General features: G+C 42.2%; 1 protein-coding gene across 7 annotated transcripts in view; it reads right to left on the bottom strand.

Moving 5' to 3' along the window:
• fam131bb (family with sequence similarity 131 member Bb) overlaps positions 1-20,412 on the bottom strand; it is a 31,975-nt gene that overhangs the window by 8,225 nt on the left and 3,338 nt on the right. The window contains exons 1-6 of one of the 7 annotated variants that reach the window (XM_061049280.1): positions 18,218-18,455; positions 8,070-8,107; positions 5,077-5,112; positions 4,574-4,676; positions 2,908-3,132; positions 2,642-2,782 (exon numbers count right to left, since the gene is read on the bottom strand). In XM_061049280.1, coding sequence (XP_060905263.1) covers positions 2,642-2,782; positions 2,908-3,132; positions 4,574-4,676; positions 5,077-5,112; positions 8,070-8,107; positions 18,218-18,245 — 571 coding nt within the window. In that variant the 5' untranslated portion in view covers positions 18,246-18,455. Of the gene's footprint in view, positions 1-2,641; positions 2,783-2,907; positions 3,133-4,573; positions 4,677-5,076; positions 5,113-8,069; positions 8,108-18,217; positions 18,456-20,412 lie in introns of those variants that run through there. The other 6 variants (XM_061049274.1, XM_061049273.1, XM_061049277.1 and 3 more) reach the window with 6 other exon arrangements.

The following is a 20,412-nucleotide window of genomic DNA, read 5'->3' as shown; positions in this document are numbered from 1 at the left end:
GCCTCTCCCCTGAGGTAAAGTCAAGTGGCATTCCCATTAGCTGATCTGCCTACAGCTGATGCAGATCATTATGAGTGTGTTTCAGATGAGCTTGGTGAGGTTCCTGGAGGGGATATGGCTGTCTTCTCCTCCTCTGTGGTATTTGCTGGGATGTTGAAGGTTGGGTCTCTGGGACAGAGGGTGGAGAGGGTTCTCTTTTAAAGGTGGTGAGCTATGATGGAGGGGATACTTCTGGCTGGTCAGGGGGAGATGGCCATCCTCATATCCATTCAACCTGTTGTTGATCATCATCATGCACCCTATAACATGTCAAAATAAATACATGAATACAAGTACTATTCGCTGGGTTATAAGCTCAGTATATTTGTCAAACACACAGAGACAAACTTCTTCGGAAGACTAACACCATCCCCCCATTTGTTCACCCACAGAGGAGTTCTGGGATTGAATTTACTAAAATAAACAACATACAGTAGTAAAAGGCGTATTTCAAATAACTGTTACCCTACACTATTCTACAACAGTCGTGTGTTTATTTTACACAGTATAAATGGCTTCAGCATGCTCTGATGATAAGTACAAGAAACAGACAGCTTAATCAATACAGGGTAATGGTATGTCTGTCTGGATAATTTGTTACACAAATGTTTTCCTATTTAGCAAAAAGGCAATATTTTGAGTAATTCAAAAAGTATATTTGCATATTCCATGGCTTTCACCATCCATTACAATTTAGATAATTTGGAAATAGCAGTACTTACAAGAATCTCCTCTAATCCTCTGAGAATTAGGACTCGGGCGCAGATCGTCATCATTTTCCTCAACAACCAGGATTTGAAATATCAGCTCCACACCTCAGCTCTGCTAAGAATTCTGCTTGCCGCCTTGTTCCTTTCTATATTTTAAACTTTGATCCACTCATCGCAGTAAACAAGTTCAAGTTCAGGATTATTTATTGGCATGAATGATAAACAACTTTTGTTGCCAAAGCAAAGGTATCAAAAAAAACGAGCTGCTTTTGGTGCATTCCATTCACCTCGGAAGTCAAATGTTTGAGCTTGGAATGACGTCACACTCGAGGTGATCATGGAGTTGTGAGTTTGAGTTTTGATGGAATGCACTATTAGTGTAATTATGTTCCCCGGCTTGCCGACTTGAAATTCATTTTGTCCTCACATGGGGGGCGAAATATGTTGTTGTAATATGAAGATACTTTTTATTAATTCAAGTATTGTACATCAACTTTTTGCTCAAATATAACGCGTAACAGTGACACTCCACACATTTTCTTCATAGTATGCACACTGTTTTTTTGCTGTTGTTACAACATTTGACTTTCCAAACTGAAAGCACATTAACACACTGAAGTCGGAAGAATGACTTCCCAACTTGGAAACTGGGGGAAACAATCCGAGGGGAACATGAATGCAGAAAAAAACAACACAGGGCTAAACCATGTCTCAGCACTCTGATTGGCTGCTGCATTTATGTGCTGCTCCGGTGGTCCAAGTTTCTAACTGGGAAGTCGTTCTTTCGACTTCAGAGTGATCACGTGATTTTAGTTTGGAAAGTTGGAATGTTGTCACAACAGCAAAAAAAGCGTTGCTACGAAAAGGATCTGTGGAATGTAACTGTTAGAGTTATATTTGAGCAAAAAGTTGATGTGCAATACGTGAATTAATAGAAAGTATGTCGACGTTAACAAAACATATTTTGCCCCTCATGTGATGACGATTCTGATGTCCAGTCGAGAAGTCAGGCACCTAATTCTTTTCCGAGTTTCCGAGTTGTTGTTCCGACTTCAGCAGGTGTTCATGTACATTTTACAACTCGGAAACTCGTTTTTACAATGTGTCCGACAACACGTGAATGCAGCAATCATCAATGATCAACAAAGATGGTGGATCAAATTAGATATATAGATGCACTGCGACAGTGATTAGCATTGTCAACAGGTCAGACTAGCCACATATTTTACAACTTCACGCTTTAGTTTACTGAGAGAAGTAAAGCTCTCACACAGACATGCAGGAGCTTTCCAGAAACCTCTGTTTCTCTAGTTTCAGAAGAAAAGAACCGCACACCTCTAGCTCAAACGTCCGACGAGTAATGACGCTCTAAAGATCACATGATTTGTTGGACCGTATATGGCCCCGTTGATCTCAGAGGAATAAAAGTCCATGTAAGAAAATGTGAAATGGATAATGAGAAAAGCCTCCAGCCTTGAGAGAGGAGCTTGAACAGTATGTTCTCATTACTAAGCAGCATGACACATGCTATACTAAAGGCTGCTTGTCTACACCTACACAAACATTTCACACAGCTGTTATAACGCTGTCTGCTCATATGTGGTGGAAAATAAGGAAGTACATGTACTCAACAATTATGCTTTAGTATGGTTTTAATGTTCTTGTACTTGTAATTTTTCTAATCCATTACATTTTAGAGAGAAAGAGTGTTGCTTCCTCGGCTCAGACAACTATAGTTATGAATATCTTATGAAAAGAATGAACTAAACATATAATCAGACTAAGCAATATGATGCACTGTTTTTTGATAGCCCTACTGTGCATTAAGAAGAAACAAATATTACTATAGCTACAAACTGAATCCATTTTTGTAGTCATTTGTAGTCTTTTACCTCGACTGGTTATGCTCTCCTGGTTGACCTCGCTCAGATGAGCCACGCTGCCCTGGTTTGAGCCCGACCGCGGACTGTCTCCATCCATCGATGACCAGGCCAGGAGTGTTGCCTCCGAGATTGCAAACTGCTGCAGGATACCTGAGGTCAGAGTTGAAAGGACCAACAGGGATCAATAAATATTATAGTGAAAAGTAACATAATTCTGCTGATGTCATTAAACAACCTCAGCTGTGTGTTTGAAAGAGTTTGTGTATGTTTCAAACCTGCAGTGAAACGGGCCTCCTTCTCTCCGTCACTGAGGTCGCTGTAAGCATCGTTCTCCAGCCGACGCTCCTTTTCCCGCTCCTGGGTGGTGATGCGAGACTGGGGGATGCCCCCAGGACCCACCGTCGTCATGCTCCAGTTCTGCCATTCAATCATGTGAGCGACTCGACCCTGGGCCATGGCTGTGGGCTTGGTCACCCGCTCTTTCATAGTGCGTGACACACCTGGAGGTGGAGAAGACGATGAAGATGGGACGTGTAGAGGCAAGGTCATGACCACAGGATATGAGGGAAGATTTGCTGTGTTGGTTTATGACACTTTTTGGATATCCAGTAGGGATTGACTGATAAACTGGTTTGTCAACTGAATGATACAATTATATATATCTATAATGTAGTTATTTTAATAAGTTCTTCAATGAATGATGTTTTTTTTTTTCCATTGGGCCTGACCTGCTTTTTGGTTCAAGTACATATGAATATGTGAGATTACATTTTGAGGTGTAATTAATAGCAATGAAAACTTTTTTGGTAAATACGGAAATAATGAATACACTTCAGATGTTTGAGGCAAATAAAAAGAATATTGAATATTTGCTTAAAATATCAAGTTTTGGCCAATTCAACAAGAAAAACCAGTATAGAAACATTATCAGTCAAATCCTCAATGAAATGCCTGAAGCTTAATGAGGCTCCTCATGAACATGTATAATGACAAAAGCTAAATGTAGAGGGTTGTGAAGGTGGCGTTTATGTGTTTAATGAGTCTAAAGCATCCTCCCTGCACAGGCTGCAGGGAGGAGAGGAGTCAACGGATGGGTCTTGTCTGACTACGGTGCATCATGGGATGGAACAGGTTAATTGGGGTGAGGTGGCTGTGTGGCATGAGTAATGAGAGGTTGGCTTGTTGACATGATCGTTTTCACACCTCTGCTGTGCTGTGCTGTGTAAGCAGAAAACTGTTCTTTTTTCTCACCTCGGTCTGTCTGGGAACTTTGATTCATGCAAACACTGAATAACATACATTTTTTTGACAAAGAATTTTAATTCCTGCTACTGAGCTAACACCATTTGCATGATATTTCATGTGACCAACACATGATGACACAAACTGTAAGTCCCTGGACGTTTAATTCTCTCTGATGGTGGCGCATGGAGATGAGATTAATGAATAAATTATGGGAATAAATTATAGGATGACTCTGTTCCACACCGCACAGTGCAGCAGCTGCACTACACTTCACTGTACTGAATACAATTCACTGCACTTAATTCAACTGCACTGGACAAAACAGCTGGATAAAACCAAAACCACTGCACTCCACTACACTGCACTGAACTCTGTTTAACACATAACATCCATACTAATACTTGTTCAGGACACCACAATTTCACAACCACTTAACATTAAAAAAACTACACTTCCCACTCATCACTCACCTTTTCTCGGCTGTATGACTGAGCATGTATGTGTGTGTATGTGTGTTGTGTTTTTTAGGTTGAATAATTCCGTCAATGACTCACAGGGGGGCCATTGACAAGTGTTATCACAGCGGGGAGAGGAAGTGATTCAGGGGAACCCGAGTGGGTACCATGCTGACTCAAGCACCCTTTGAGGGCGGAGCCAACATGGGGTCGATTTACCAGTTACAGCACAGACACACACCTGACACACCTGACAGAGAAGACTTAGCCAAAGCCCCGATGCCGTAGGCGTTTGAGTTCCTCTTGAGCCGTGGCAGGATTGATGTGGTGTCTTCCATAGACAGCTGGAGGGAGAGAAGGGATAGGCATGGAGGAGGGGAAAAAGCGTGGAGAAAAGGATAGTATGGTAGGTGTGACAGGGCCCACATCAGGACGGTGAGGACGGTGTGTGTTAGAGAGGGGTGAGTGGAGAGGTGATGGAGATGTTGGATTAATACCAAAGATAAAATCTGCATTACCAAAATCCTAATTCCTATACTATTTTATTTTGTGATTCTGATTGTGCTCACTACTGTGCACCACTACATTAAACCGAAAAGATCATCTGTAAAGCCGAAGTGGAGGGGAGGGATCTTTGAGGGAGAAAGAGCTGATTGCTAAAGGGTGAGTTAAATCAAAACAGGGGAAAGAAACATAGAAAAAGAGGAAAGGTAGTCGATGAAGGAATGGTGTCACAACACTTACATTGATTCCTTCCCATGAAAATTCTGAACGTCCATGCTGAGGAAGAGAAATAGGAGGAGAGAGGGATGGGGAAAGAGTAAGAGAGTGACAGGACAGAGAACATTGACATGCATAGGAGGGGAAATGGCAGAAGACAAAAAGAGGAGGGATAAAGGGAGGTTTACATGTCACACATGCAGAGGAAAAAAGAGAATTAAGAGAGAGAAGAGGGAAAATAATGAGGGACAGAAACACAGGATTTTCCAGGAACGAGGAAGGCAAGAGTCAAGGACCAGAATGACAGGGAGAAAGGAGGGGATTAAACAGGGATCAGTATATTTGCTTAGTTATGTATAGCAGAGTGAATACGCTACGGATGAACGAGTCCCCTCTCTTGTTACATGTGCTGCCAAAAACACTGAAAGCCAGCAGAAAATCGTGTGTGAGCAAGAGAGACAGAGGTGTCAGTCCTGTGTCGAACAGTATCTGATGTCGTAGACAGACAGGGGACTGAGGCTGACAGCAGGAGTGTGTGTCTTTACATGTGTGTATATAGGCAGATGTGGGGGAACAAAGTAGATAAGCCGCAGCCTCTGCCATACAATTTCACTCTATCAGCAGGATTGACACTAACTAGACCGGGACACTGACGGGTTAGTGGCTGAGCTAAGATGTTTTCACTCCCTGTCGACCTGCACAGACAGTCAAGCTGAGAGAAGATAGACATTGTGAATAAACAGAGCCAGAAGAAGTCAGCTGGTCCCCTTCAGCTGCATTTTTTGAATTTACCAAGCCTGTCATGACAGTGACAATGTCAACATTTTTTTCAATTACTGAGACCTACCCAGGTGTTTTACATTAAGGTATACTCTGTCTGTTTGCAGAGTCGATATCAGGCTGGAACCAGCAGTTAGTTAGCTTTCAAAGCAAAAAGACTGAAAACAGAGGGGAACAGCTACACTCTAAGTGTTGTAAATTTACAAGGAAATTTCAACAGTATGATCCTGTTATGTTTAAATACAGGACATTACTGTATTATAACGGTTTATAACAATATCTTACTGTATTATTGCTTGAAGGAAACAAAACGGTAATTTACCGTAGTTTTTGCAATGCATTTTGGGAAAAAGAAGTTGAGACCACATGGTTGAAAGGAGAGTGGAGTTGGATTTGTCAGATTGTCATCTATCTCCATCCTGACAATTAAGAGGTGAGTGCCTTACTGCTTTGCTAGTTAGAATAGACAAACACCATCACTTACTAAGTTTGAAGTCATTGGTGGGATTAACGTTAGCTAGATTTGGAAATTACACAGAAACACTGCAGGCAGACACACACGCAGTGAGTGAATTCTTGGCCAGCTAACATTAGCTTGAAATACAGATCTTAACAGTTGCTAAATGGGAATGCTGCTTTTGTTCTAATGTTGTTTTTTCCCTTTACAGAATCCTTGTGGCAGTTTCAGTCTGGAAGGAGAAATCAGAGGGAGGTGCAGGTCCAGGGACACAGTTTCCCTCAGAGGACAGGTTGTTCATTCAGTTATGAAACTATATTTTTTCACTTCTCTGTTTAAAATGTATCTACCAAAACTCTTTTATGCACTTTTTATACATTGGAAATGGCCTTTGCTAAACTTCTTAATGTAAATATTTGTGAGAGATTTTTGGCCTATTTAACCTTCATGTTCTTAAAGTGTATTTTCTTCGTTTTTGTCACAGTTTCAATAAAGACAGATGTGGTTTGAGAAGACAGTTTGAAGTTTTATTATTTGTCTTAACATTTTAAGTTGCAATTTTAAAGGCACTATTTATTTATTATTTTAAAACATGGTGTTTTTGTTAGCTAAAATAGCTGTTTTGTTTTACCCTGTTTCCAAACTTTTTGCTAGCTACCTGGTAGCACGTTCTACGTAAAAAAAAAATGACAAATTGTTTTTTAGCTTCCCAGCTCAGCTCTCCCTACAATTAGAAAAACTGTTTCATGACATCATGTGAAAAAGAATGGTTGGGAAGTGTTTTTGTTATTACTATTTTATTTATCATTACAAGGGATTGTCTAACAATATCGCCATTAGCCACATGCAGCATATAGTCTGTTTCTCAATACCAGCCTCTTCTAGTTCTTCACTGCTTTTTCTTGTATATTCTTTGCTCCCTCTTTCTTGCTCTTTGACTCTCTTTTCATCTTTCACTCTCTCTTTCTTTCTTCCTCTCGCTCTGCAGTAGTGGGTGTGGTGAGATTTAAAACACTTGAGTGGTAGAGCTGGGCTTATTGAAGCAGCTTTTCCTATGTTCCTTCCAATAGCCCTGACATTGCTGCTGTGTGTGTGTGTGTGCTTGTGTGTCTGTATGTGTGTTTCTTTTTTCCTCTCCACAGGACTGAAGGGCATTCTGGGGCACGGTGCATAAATAAATGATGAAATCAGTACACACAGTGCATTTGGTGAAAAGTGGAGTTCTCTATATTTTAGTCCAAAATGGCGCCTTCTCCTGTGTCCTGTCGCAGAGGGATCAGTTTGAGAGAAGGGGATCAGTAAAGCAGCTTGAGAAGAGAGGTAAGGAGAAATAGGGCAGGAGGATGTGGTGATGGTGTCCAAGAAGTTAGAAAAAGGGAAAAATGATGCCTCTGCTGTTTTGAATTGAACCAGCACTGAGCAGTGACTCTGTCAAATGGACATCTATTGAAGCAACAGACGTCACAGCAACAGCAATGAGCCAACAAAACCAGCTTTCGCTCACTCTTCCAGCTACACCATCCCATCTTGCGCATGGGAAGAGTAGTGGAAGTAAGGTGACTGACAATGACACAGCATGTGCTAATACTATTATTAATCTACGAGCTTAAGCACTGGCACTTACAGAGTGTGTGTGGGCTGCTGTAACTTATAACAAAGCTGCATGTGAATCCTGATTTCAAATCAGAAGCAATGTTGGTTCCTCAGGTGGAGCAGCAAAAGTCCATCTCCAGAGGAAGTCAACAAGAGAGGTGAGCCAGCGGGATCACTGAAGACTTACCTGCTCCCCATCCTTCTGGACTGGCACGCCATCCACCGCTGAGAGCAGGGGAAAGAAAGAGACAGCAAGAGAGGAGAAAGAAGACATATGTTAGTCTCAGTATTGGACTCAGTTTTCAATCGAATAAGAAAAGGGTTCTTCCCACATAAAATATTCACTATCCTACTATTAGTACCATTCATTCTCTTCTCACATGACTGGCAATTTCTTTCAATTTAATCATCTCTGTCACTCCACTTTTCCTATGTTGTCAGAGTTCCTACATTCATTATTCTTTTGTACTTCCTCCAAGGCCTCTGCTGGTTCTGGATTATTGGCCATTCACTGAGTAAAAACTCAACATGGTGAAGCCACATTTAGCATCTATGCCTCTCAATTGTGGAACAAGTTGCCTGAGGAGCTAAGACATGAAACGATGCTAACCACTGTTAAATCCAAGCTTGGGGGCGCTGCTGGCCTCGCCGTTATAAGCATGTAGCATGTACAGAGGCTTGAGTTGGACCTTTCCCACATGTCGTTCCCCACTCTCACTTTCTTTCATTTTCAACTCTAACCACTGTCACCTCTTTCAAATAAAGGCACAACAATCCCCTCAAAAAATAAAAAATAAATCATGGCTCAAGCCTCACCTGTTTAGTACTCTGTTGAATTGTTGTTAACCTGAATTTGTTTATTCTTCTGGTTTTTCTGTGTTTCTTGTTGATTTGAACTAATCCTATTTGTTTTTGCGAAGCACTTTTGGTTGCCCTTGTGCATGAAAAGTGTTATATAAATACATTTTGCCTTTTATCAAACACCAGAAAACCAACACACACAAAACAATAAAACTCCCCTCAACAAAGATTCATACAAAGGATTGTTTCAAATGTATTCAGGTCATGCAAGGAAGGTCAAATGATCAACAACAGCAAACAAAATAAACAAAAATATTTTTTTTTTTTGCAGGGTAACATCCATTAATCAACACCAATATACAGAGGGAGATTACTGTATCTCCAGCTAAGCTGACTGGCATCAACCCTGTTCTTAGAAATCTTTTTGTATTATTGATAAGAGTTTTAAACTTTGTATTAATACTCTCCAGAATTTATGGTCAAGGTTCCTACAAAATATAGATATACTCCCAGGCAGTTTACTTTGAAACATACATGGAAGTCCTTCACCCTATGATTTAAATACATAATAATTTCCTTCTTTCACACTGAAGAGAGACTTGAGACTGGTAAAACAAATTCTTCCCCTGCAGTCCTTGTGAAGCAGCAAACAAAGATCATCCTCCAATTCCCCTACCATTTCACAACACTATTATTTGTGTCCACATACCTGGAAACACTGAGACCAAATACCTATTGTCCAGACCAACTATTTTGCAACCTACCACTAATCCCTCACCACCATGACCTCCAGGATATAAAAAAAGATATGACTGAGATTTCCAATCAACCAACTGCATGTTTTACTCATTAGGCACTGCAGCTAGACGCTAAAGGATTCTTTTTTTGTGAACATAGGCATTAGTAATAGAGTCTGCTTGCCAAGATCCTTAAAGAACTTTCTCTATATGCAGATGACACCTGTATTTCAGTATTTCAGTAAATAGTACAACATTAAGAGTCCGTGGCAGATCACACACAAAGCCAGCCACCCAGCGCTCTGTAGATGGGAGTCATGAGAAATACATGCTCTCAGCTGGATGAATGAACATTATTATCCCTCCTCCTCTTTCCTGGCTGTCCAAATCCTAATTAAAACATTGGTTTAATTAACAAGTCTGTACTGGTAATGGAGTTTAAACACAGCCCCAGTCTCTAGGTGCGTGCTCCGTGTATCAGAGGGTCCGTGTTCTCTGAGTGTGCAACTCTCAGGGGCTTCACTCCTGTATCAGCACTCTGTGTGTCTGAGTGTGTGTGTGTGTGTGTCTGTGTGTGTGTGTGTGTGTGTGTGTGTGTGTGCGTGTGTGTGTCTGTGTGCTGAGCCAATCATGTTTTTCACAGCTGCATTTGGCAATCATTTGCGACTCCTCTGAGGAACACAGAGAGTTGTTGGCTGTGTGGATGTCCAGCGATGTCTGACCCACTGACCCAGTGATTCAGAAACATCAACTCCACTCTGTCTCTGTTGATATTACCCTTCCCTCTGAATTCCATCCAGTCGCATCAGATCACTGTGAGGGCAGGAGACGAGGGACACACTTCATTCCAGAAAAACTGACCCTCTTTACTCGCACAGTAAAGGGTGTGCCAAACCCCATGCCTTGCCTCATTTGTACAGTTTATACCCTTTTTCACAAAGGGATTTTCTCAATTCAGTGGTTGAACATATTGTAAAAGTATTATATTTCTTCAGCCCGTGATATCTAAACATTCCCAGCATTTCATCTCTCCTTTTGTTTGCCCCAGTTTTCTTCAACCTACTTTGTGTATTTCTCCCTGCAGTAAGCGTTTCCGTAAATACTTCTGGACATCACAGCTGAAGGTACATACTGTTGCTGTATGTATTAATAGTTGTTTGGTTGTAAATTAACAGGCTAAATGTGCCCTAAAAACGGACACTCCATAGATTTTGTGTGTGTAGAAATAATTTCACTTTTCACAAGAAGTAAGCTACGATAGAGCTTAGAAACAAGTCTAGATTTTCTTATCTCTTCTGAGATTCAAGCAAATTGACATTTTGGAGAGTACAGTGCAGATATTTAACTTGTTTAAGAACAATGTTTGTATAGAGTTTGAATTCATTTTGACTTACATATTCTACTGTTTGTTTACTGTCAGTACAGTCTTCTATTTGTTTACTGTCAGTACATTCTTCTGTGCTGGTGTCTGCTGGATGCATGTTTTTCTATTGTCTATATGACGCATTCTCTGAACAACATCTCAGACAGGAAGATACGAAGGGAATATCTTCATATTTGGGCATACATCCACATGGACTCAAAGAAGATTTGATTTGATTTTTTTGGCTAAAGGTCACTTATCTTAGAAACACATTTGGCCATAACTCAAAAATCACGAGGCTAAGCATGACACAATTTTCCACAAATGCCTTCTACGATGACGTAGTGATGTCATGTCATTTTAAGACTAAAATGTAATAGGTCAACTTCCCCCAGACATCACAATTGCCTGGTAAAACATTTTTCTGGCCATTATTTCTGTCCTATTCTTTAACATATTTCCAGATGACCTGAATGGACAATGTTTAAATTAGGCACAGACTTGAAGTCAGGGTAGAAATGATAAGATTATGATGTCAGAAGGGAAAAGTCAAGGTCACTGTGACCTAACATCTTCTCATCTGGGTTTATTGGACTTCTTTTATTCTCCTGAAACATTAAGAGAATATCCTCTTGCTGGAGAAAATGTCAAAGTATCCAACTCAAAATGACAAAAACGAAAGTTAAAATCTAACAAAAACCCATGATGACAACAGTTTTTAATTTATTTTTTCTGCCTGTTTGCATTAAAGTTTAATAAGGTCTATCATTCTGTCATGCGATTTGACTGGTTCAAATACTTCTCCCTCACTTTACAATACATTTCTTAACTAAAGCAAGGAAAAATACTAGTAATTATGTGTACAGTAGTGTGTTTGAGCTGCATGGACATAACGTACTCCCTGCTATGCTGTAAATCTACCTATTTGATAATAAACTGTTAAAAGTGTGAGTGTGATCAAGGTGTTCCTTGAAAGCATGGCAGTAATTAAGAAGCTACTGTGCATCAGGACTCGCCCTTTCCACAGAGGGTGGACAGAATTAATTCAAGCGCTACTTTCACGATTAGAAACAAACTCTGTGTGACCTCTGAGGGATTAGTCAGCCGTGTTTGATTTTTGGCACTGTGTTGTGAGATGGTTACTTATTGGCTGATACCAGGAAGACAGAGAGATGTCTCATTTTCTGCCGGGGCGGGAGGGAGTGTCCCAGATTTCTTACCCATCTGGGTTAAAAATCTGCCCTGCAAACACAAACACTATGTGAACATATATTACCGCCCACATACATATTCAGGCCTACAGCAACATGCTATATGAAGCACAGGGACGCACACGGAGTGTCACTTCCCCCCTTTTCCTCTGTTTCTTTCCGTCTCTTGGCTTACTCTGTCTCTCGTCTCTGCATCCCTCAGCTTGTTTGGCCAATTAGTAGATTAGCAGTCACTCTCTCCCCACATGAATCACAATATGGCCCAAGAGTTCTCTGGACTGCAGCTGAACAAACTCAGAGCAGCAGCTTGGGGCACTGGGACACCCTGCAGCTTTTAACAGCAACTGACCAGAAACATTTAATTTGGAGTTTGTACCTTATGTAGCTGTTTGTATATTATCTAGTGTCAATTAGCATCATGTAAGATTAGATCAAAACATGTGCTGTCTGTGAAGTGAGCCACAAGGGTTAAGATGTCTTTATGATGATCTGATTATTCATAGTTGTTTGTGCTTCTCAGATGATCTCTATATATGATGGGTCAGTGGTCATTATCCGGCATCTTGGTGCTGTCTTAGCCGCTGTATGCTCTGCATTTCTTCACCCGTGTAGGTGATTTCCTGGCCTCTCAGCGGCGCAGTAAGTGAATGGGTAATTCTGCTCCTGAAGAGGCAAGCAGGATCCCTCCTTGAGGAAACAGCAACAACAACAGAGCACATTACCGGAGTTCTGAGCCAGCTTTTCTTCCCCTGGCGCTCTCCCTTCTCCCCCCGCACACACACTGCACACACACTGCACACAGCGGTTGAGCTCTGGATACCCCCCCTGCAGTCATAGGGGAGCCAGGCTTAGCTCAGCCGAGGAGAAGGAGTAAGGAGGAGTGATAAAGGGAGTGAGAGAGGGGTGGGGTGATGGAGGAGAAGGAAAAACAAGAGGGAGCAGCGCTGCCGTGCGTAACGAAGAGCCAAAGATCTGCAGCGGCTGCACTGTCAACTCCAGCTCTGACTGGAGCTGCTTGATGACTCCGGCTGAAATGGAAAGCATTTGAGCGTCATCTGTCCTTTGTAGTCCCAGTGCCCTGCAGCAATAAGAGCCAGGGTGCTGGGTGCTTGTTCACCATGACAGCTGCAGTAAGGCTGGTTGCCACGGTGGGGTACCGGCTTCAATGTCAGAAGTCTTGCAGCGACATGAGCAGCTGCCGAGTTACTGAGCTCCAGAGTTCAGCGAGAGCAGCTGAGGACCAGAGCCCAGATGCAGAGTGGAGGGGAAACGAAGCTAAGTGTGTCTCAGGATGTTATCCACACACATGAAAAGGCTCTGACACACACTGAAAACACGCACACATAGTTACTGCCATTCATTTGATGAAATGGCATTCCCAAGCTACATGACCCGGTCATCAGCTGGCCACACACGCCTCATTAATCTGTTTAGGCATGAATGTTGCTGCCGTCCTGTGCAGGTCTCATCACTGATGCAGGGCAAAGAGGTGAAAGCAGTCTTTGATACACCCATTGTGGTAACTAAGAGTCCACAGAATATTTGCAGATGAAGCTGTAGCCTAGCATCATAAACCCTATCGCTCCCGTAAACATCCTAATGGCCTGATAAATATATAATGAACATTTAGCCCTTATCAGAAAAATACTGTCTCCTGATTCTGCACATGTAGTGAGAAAGCAATCAGTTAATCCTGCAGATATCGTGTGCAGGAAATTTTATTTTCTTGTGTTTAACCTTCAAAGGCCATTAATAGAAAAAAATACTATTTTTCTTTATCAGCTTTGAAGTGGTTAGTAGCAACAGATGGATAACATTGAGACAATCAAAACTGGTCGTGCACTGATGCTGAGTGCATCCGTAAATTCACACACACTTTCACAAATCTACTCGAGCACACACAGGAGATCAAATGGGAGGGATGAAATTCTCTCTTTCATGGCATTATGTTTCAATTTCATAACACACTCTGTGGCTGAGTCACACTGTTTACAGAGACACCTGCCATCATGTGCCCACACACAGGCCTCGTACTTGTGATCTGCCGCATACACGTACATGGTGACAATGATATGCAAACGGGCACACACACACACACACACTCATGAACATGCTAATCAATTCCTCCCCCTGATAATGATCGAGCCTTGTAACATGGCATCCAGTGACAAGGCAAACTGTGCTATTACACAGCAGAAATATGACACAGAGGAACACACACTCATAAATCTGTGGGTAAAGACTTAATGCCATGTATGCTACACTGAAGTCCTTGGATGTATGAGCACAAACACATACACACACATTCTCACACAGGTAAGGGTCATCAGGTCCCACCGTGTCTCATGGGTACTACATCACTGAGTTATTCACCTTGAATCCATTCATGTGCACAAGGCTTTTCCAACCTGGAAAGAAGCCAATCGATCGGCCTCCACCACTGTCTGCCAGATTTTAGAGTTTGATAGTGAAATATTGGATGTTGTATCTGAATGGGTGTAAGGGCAAAGTCAGCAGGGGAGGTTTTTTTTTATTGAATTAAATGGCGGGGAAACTGTGTCTGTAATGTGGCAAATTCAAATCCAAACGTTCATCCTCTTGGCCTCTCCTGACACATCTCTTTATATATAAATATCATTTTTAAAGAAGTGTACCATAGTAGCTCACCTGGTAGAGAAAACATCCTTATACAAGACTGGACCTCACTACAGCTCTGTCTCTCTGCAGCTTCACTTGATGTCAAAAAAACAAGTCAGAGTGCTTAAATATTGAATGTTGTCAAAGATCAGCTGCTGTTTCTAAAGCTTTACCTCCTTCAAAAAGCCTAAAACTGGCTCCATTTCGATTGAAATCTGGGACTGTTTGATCAAAAAACAAGCAAACAAGATTCTGAATATGACTAAACATGTGGTGCCAGCTTTCTGACACTTTTGATACTCCAGCACTTTTGTGCTACAGACACATTTCCGTCAGTACCACAGAAATCTGTGTGCAGACACACGTACTGTAAGTAGAAATATAAACAAACACACACCGAATGGGCAATTAGTGCTTTTTTGAATCAGTGACTGGAGCGTCAGCAGTGGCTTCAGAGAGTAGAGAGAGAACATGCTTACAGGCAGTACAAACAGGTGAGAGTTGTCTTAATGTCCCACATTCATATCTAGAATTTCACCACTGTAGCCTGAACGATATCAGTTATCTCTACACTGCACACTAAGCCCTAATTAAACAGAGATCACTGTTCCCAGCACTCTCAGGTATAGTGCAGTCTGGTAACTAGATCCAGCATACTGCCTCTGAAGTGAAGCTTTTAGTACAATAATGAATAATCCCATTATCAACACTACATTTGGAGATGTGATCAGAATCATACAGCTGTTACAGAATTACTAACACTGTAATGGGCAGCTGTATACATTTGTTCTCAGTGAGGCATGCATTAGCTGTGAACTACACACACATGCTGAGTCACTGGCAAGAAATATGATTTGTAGTTATTTTGCAGTCAATCTCTTTGCCGCTCCTCGCCGATGAGGTGAAGTAGAATGTGCACCGCCCAATGACTGCTTCTCAAGGCCTTTGCTCACCGGAGCGGTGATGGATGCCGACATCTCATCTACTGTACATCACTGTCTGTCCGTCCGTCTTCACCTGACCTACTTACAGCGGGGGTGGTGGGCAGCTGTGCTAAAGCAGATGTTTAAAGGTTTGGGTCCAGTAGCTTCTTGTAAATCAGTTTAAAAACAATCCCAAATTAACCATTCCATAAACAAAATGCTGTAATGATGACTTTGGATTTGTAGACTGAAACCGTTTTAAACTCTATAACTGAACACTCTCAAGGTGAACGTAAGGCCTAACTCATTTTACTCCAGTCTTTATTTTCCTATCTCACGCACACACGCACACGCGCACACACACACATACACACATACACACACACACACCTGCATGATGAGCAACTCTCCTTTTGAATGTTGATGCATGTTGCAAACTGAAATTCGCAACATGCTTTTTTGTTTTAGAGTTTTTTGTAGTCTGAGGCTTTTAAAGTTTAACTTACAGACCCAGAATTTCTAAGTAATGCGAACAATGAAAGGGTAAATAATTTTCCTTTGTGTGGAATTAGTGTTACTTTTGCTACAAAATGTTTCTACTTCAGTCTGTTTTGTCACGTCAAATATTAAATCAAAACAAAGCTAAATGTACTGTTTCCTACATTTGTAAAAGAAAAACACTTTGTCAGGCTGCTGGGCACAGACCTGTGAAACTGAGGCATTAATCTTTGCTAAGAAAGGCACTATAGAAGTGTACGAGTACAAACGGATATCAAAGTCCGACCACAGAGTACTCTCCCAGATATGACGGAGCCAGGAGTGATAGTGTTACAAGCGGGGCAGACAGCTACATCAGGGCTACTCCCATACACAGACAGATCTAGTCTTGCTTCTCCTCCTGTTGATCCCTACTTGGCAGCGTGGACTGCAGTTGAGAAGGCCGATCAATAGCACACACCAAAGCCATTCTCACCCAGGATAAACACAACCCCGCCTCTACACCGGCAGCACTGCTACCGATTCAGCTTCTCACAGACTTAGACACACACGCTGCTTCTTAAGTCTTCATCTTCTTAAGTGTTGCTCATTTCCATATGCATGCTGGACTAAAGCTCAAGAAGTAAAAGATAACACTTGCAAACTGAAGAGACGTTGATTAAAAAAATCTCCATAACATACCACTGACAGACTACAATGCGCTTCATCCCTCTTCATCAATTATCCCTGATTTGAAAATGTAACTCGCAGCATTATTGAACCCTTAAGCTTCTTTCACTTCGCTTATATCACTTGTACAAAAAGAGTATCAGTGTTCAGCTCCAAATCAGATGAACATGACACCTTTCCAAAGCCTTCATACACGTAATATTCAGCAGCTGGAGTCGCTGGGCTTGTATTAGGTCTCCTGTCTTGACCTGTAGTGTTGACAGAGTATCCCAATCTCCTCCGCTCTGCTCTGCAATGTGTCAAATCCTGTCTCTGCCTCTGCTGTATTCAGTTCACACCTGCCTTCCTAACTGTGTCATGTAGTGCTCAGTCTGCAGCACTTGCATAGCCTGTATATATTTTTAAAAACCTCTTCATCAAGTATTTAAATTTGGTTATAAAAAAAAAAAAAAGATGCACATGTACACATGAGATCCTGTCTGTAGCCTGTGTTGAACAGTCATGACCCCTGTAGAGGTTATGCACTTTAGACACCGGCGTTGTGTTCAGGCCAGGGCTTTGCCGTAAATATGTTGAAGAGCTGCATGTGCTAAGTGGTTCATTAATATTTAACACTAGAGGAAGGCTTTGTTTATTTTTACCTTTGAGTGTGAGTCATAATACATAGGATGCCAGACCTGCATATTGACTGCAACATGTCTGACTATCCGTAAGCAAACAACTGATTGTTTAACCGAAATGATTTTTACACAAACCTTCCCCAGTGTACCTTTGTAAGCAGCAGTGCTGGTGTTAATCTACTTAAACTGTCATTCAAAAGGCTCCTCACCTGAAAACTCGCATCAATCCCACACACCCTCCGCTGCACGTATATGCCCCTCCCTCTCCCCTCCTCCCTGCCTGCCTGCCTGCACTGAAATTCTTCCTCTTTATCCCGCTCTATCCCTATTATTCCTGCAAATAATAACTGTACAAACGCCCCTGACAATGGCATTATCCCGTTTCTCTTTTTTCCTCTCTTTCTCCAAGCCACATCGCCCTATAAATAAGCCTATCCTGGCGTTTCCCTCTCTGCCTCTCTGTTCCATCCCTCTCTTCCTCCTACTCACACACATATACATACTGCCAAACAGCATCATAAATCAAGAGCTGGGAGGAGGATGGGAGGCAGGGGAGTTGGGGGATGCAACCACACACACACAGTGGCACATTTCTAACACATATTGTCTCTGACATCTTGCCTGTATGCTGTGTGTGCGCCCTCTGTTAGTATACATCTATAGCTTGCTGATAGGCTACATTGAAAGACAAACAAATACAACAGAAACACACACACGTTCAGAAAGCTTGTCTGGAATATCATCACAAAAAAAAAAAACCTCGCTCCTGGCATGGCAAGACCCCCCATCCTCCTCCTCACCACCCCCTACCTCTTCCACAAAACCCCCCTCTAGCCTGCAACGAGAAAGAGAGAGAAGAAGAGAAGCGGTGCTTACTCAGTCTCCTGGAGCCAATGCATCCCATGGTGTATTCACAAAGGCCCTGGATACAAGCGTGGAAGTGTTACCCAGACACCGTGCATTCTCCCTCTTCCTCCTGCGACTCTCTACCTCTCAGCTCTAGCTTCTTTTTCTTGCTATCCTGCGCTCTCTCCTCTTCTCTCTCCCTTCTGCGCTTACTCGATCACACACAATTTCTCTCTCTCTCTCTCTCTCTCTCCCTCTCTCTCTCCCTCTCTCCCTCCCTCTCTCTCTCTCTCTCTCTCCCTCCCACTCCCTTTCTCCAGTGCAGTGTCTTAGAAGAGATCCGGTTAGTAAGTCAGTATGCCTGAGGGAGATAGATTAGGACTAAATAAAGATGTAAGGCATTAGTTAAAAAAAATAAATAAAGGATTTTTTTGAAGGTAGAAAAACCCTGATATGTTACATGTTATATTAGGTTAATGACATCCATAAACAATCCCTAAAGTCTAAATAATCTGGGTTTGTGGGATTCACAATGATTACACAATTGGTCAATTTGTAAAGCACAAAAACCGAAACAACCACAGGCATTAATCTAATGAGACAAAAACAATAATTAGCCTGGCTGTGTGTGTATTGGGTTGCCACTACAGGATCAATATCACAGTGCTGAGAGTGCCGGCTGCCATTGTTGTAGATATCTCTGCACTGCTGTAATATTGTTGAGCTAAAATGGGGGATTCTCTGCCTCGCTCTCTCTGTCTCCCTCTCCCGTGTGCGCTCCGCCTAACAATGCACTGCAGCGGTTTCCTCGCGCCTCTCCTCTCCTCATCCCCATCGAGCCCTCAATCACCCTCCCTCACACTGATCGCTGAGGGAAACGCACGCACACACGCCAATACCAAACAATCCCGAGGAAGAAGAAAAAAAAAAAGAGAGAAGAGGGTTTTCCTTCACACTCAAGCTGGTGCTGAGTCTCCACCTCTTCTCTCTGTCATCTCTCTGTATTGATCCACCCATTAGTCATCTCTGCACCTATATCTTGTCTCCTGTTCTCTGAATCGCATCACCCCTTATTTCCATGTCGCTACCTCCACCCCCTCTTTTACGGGGAATAATAAGAGGAATAACTCTTTATCTACATCTCAGTATCTCTCCTCTCACTTGTATATTTACTCCTGGTAGCACCACATCTAAATCGTTTACCTTCCCTCATACTTCACCTGTCTCACATCTGTTGTATATTTACATAGCTTCTTATCCTTCCTCCCTGTCTTTCTTACTCCTCTGACTCTTCCTCTGTCTAGCCCCACTCTTTGCTGATTACAAATTTATGTGTGCTGTGTCTATAAGTGTTTGCCCAGCAAGTGACGCAGGAGCAGTCAGGACAGTGAAGAGGGTATGTGTGTAGGGGGTCGGTATGTTTATGTGTGTGTGTGTGTGTATATTTTTGATCACTCATGCTTTGTTGACTTTACATAGATTGGACGAAGAAGAAAGAGATGGGGAGAGCCGTGACAGATGGAAGGACAGAGAGACAAAGACATGGGCAGATGGGGGGGGGGGGGGGGGGGTTGATGGGACAGCAAGGAACAGTTGAGTCATGTGCGAGAGAGGTGTGGAGACGATGCTGTGTGAAATAAAAATTAGCACTCCAGAACGGCCTGAGGACAAAGACTAAACAATCAGATCACTCAGTTTAAACATGAAACCGAAGAATAGATGTCGAGGCATGAATGTGATTTAGACACAGAGGCTTTCAAAGGGGATGTTTGACCTGCTAGACATAAATCGTACATAATCCAGCCAATCCCTGCAATGTGGGTTTAAATATAGATGAATGTCAGCTCGCTCTGATGGGTTCCCACAAGAGAGGAGGCTATAGGTGGCTGCAGGGGTCAGCTTCAGGGGATGGAGGGTTGGATGTTTGCTCACATCGCTTGAACGTGGTTGGAAAAGGAAAACAAAACTCATCCCTCTGATATGTGTGATTTCAGACTGAGTATACTGCCTTCAACTCCTTGTCTCTCTCTCTGGCTTTCAATATGCCTCCATTTGTCTATCACCTTGTGTGAATCACCACCTAGACGTCTTTATTATCCTCAGTCAATCTCTTACTTCTAACTGTGTCATTCTAAATCAAGCTTTTTGCTTAAACTCTCAGTTAATCAAGGCTTGCCTGTCCTGATTTACTTTCATTCAATTCTTTAAATTCAATGTTGTTGTTT

Source organism: Labrus mixtus, chromosome 11 (genome assembly GCF_963584025.1).
Source record: "Labrus mixtus chromosome 11, fLabMix1.1, whole genome shotgun sequence".
Taxonomy (NCBI): domain Eukaryota; kingdom Metazoa; phylum Chordata; class Actinopteri; order Labriformes; family Labridae; genus Labrus; species Labrus mixtus.
This window is presented reverse-complemented; position numbering and strand designations above follow the sequence as displayed.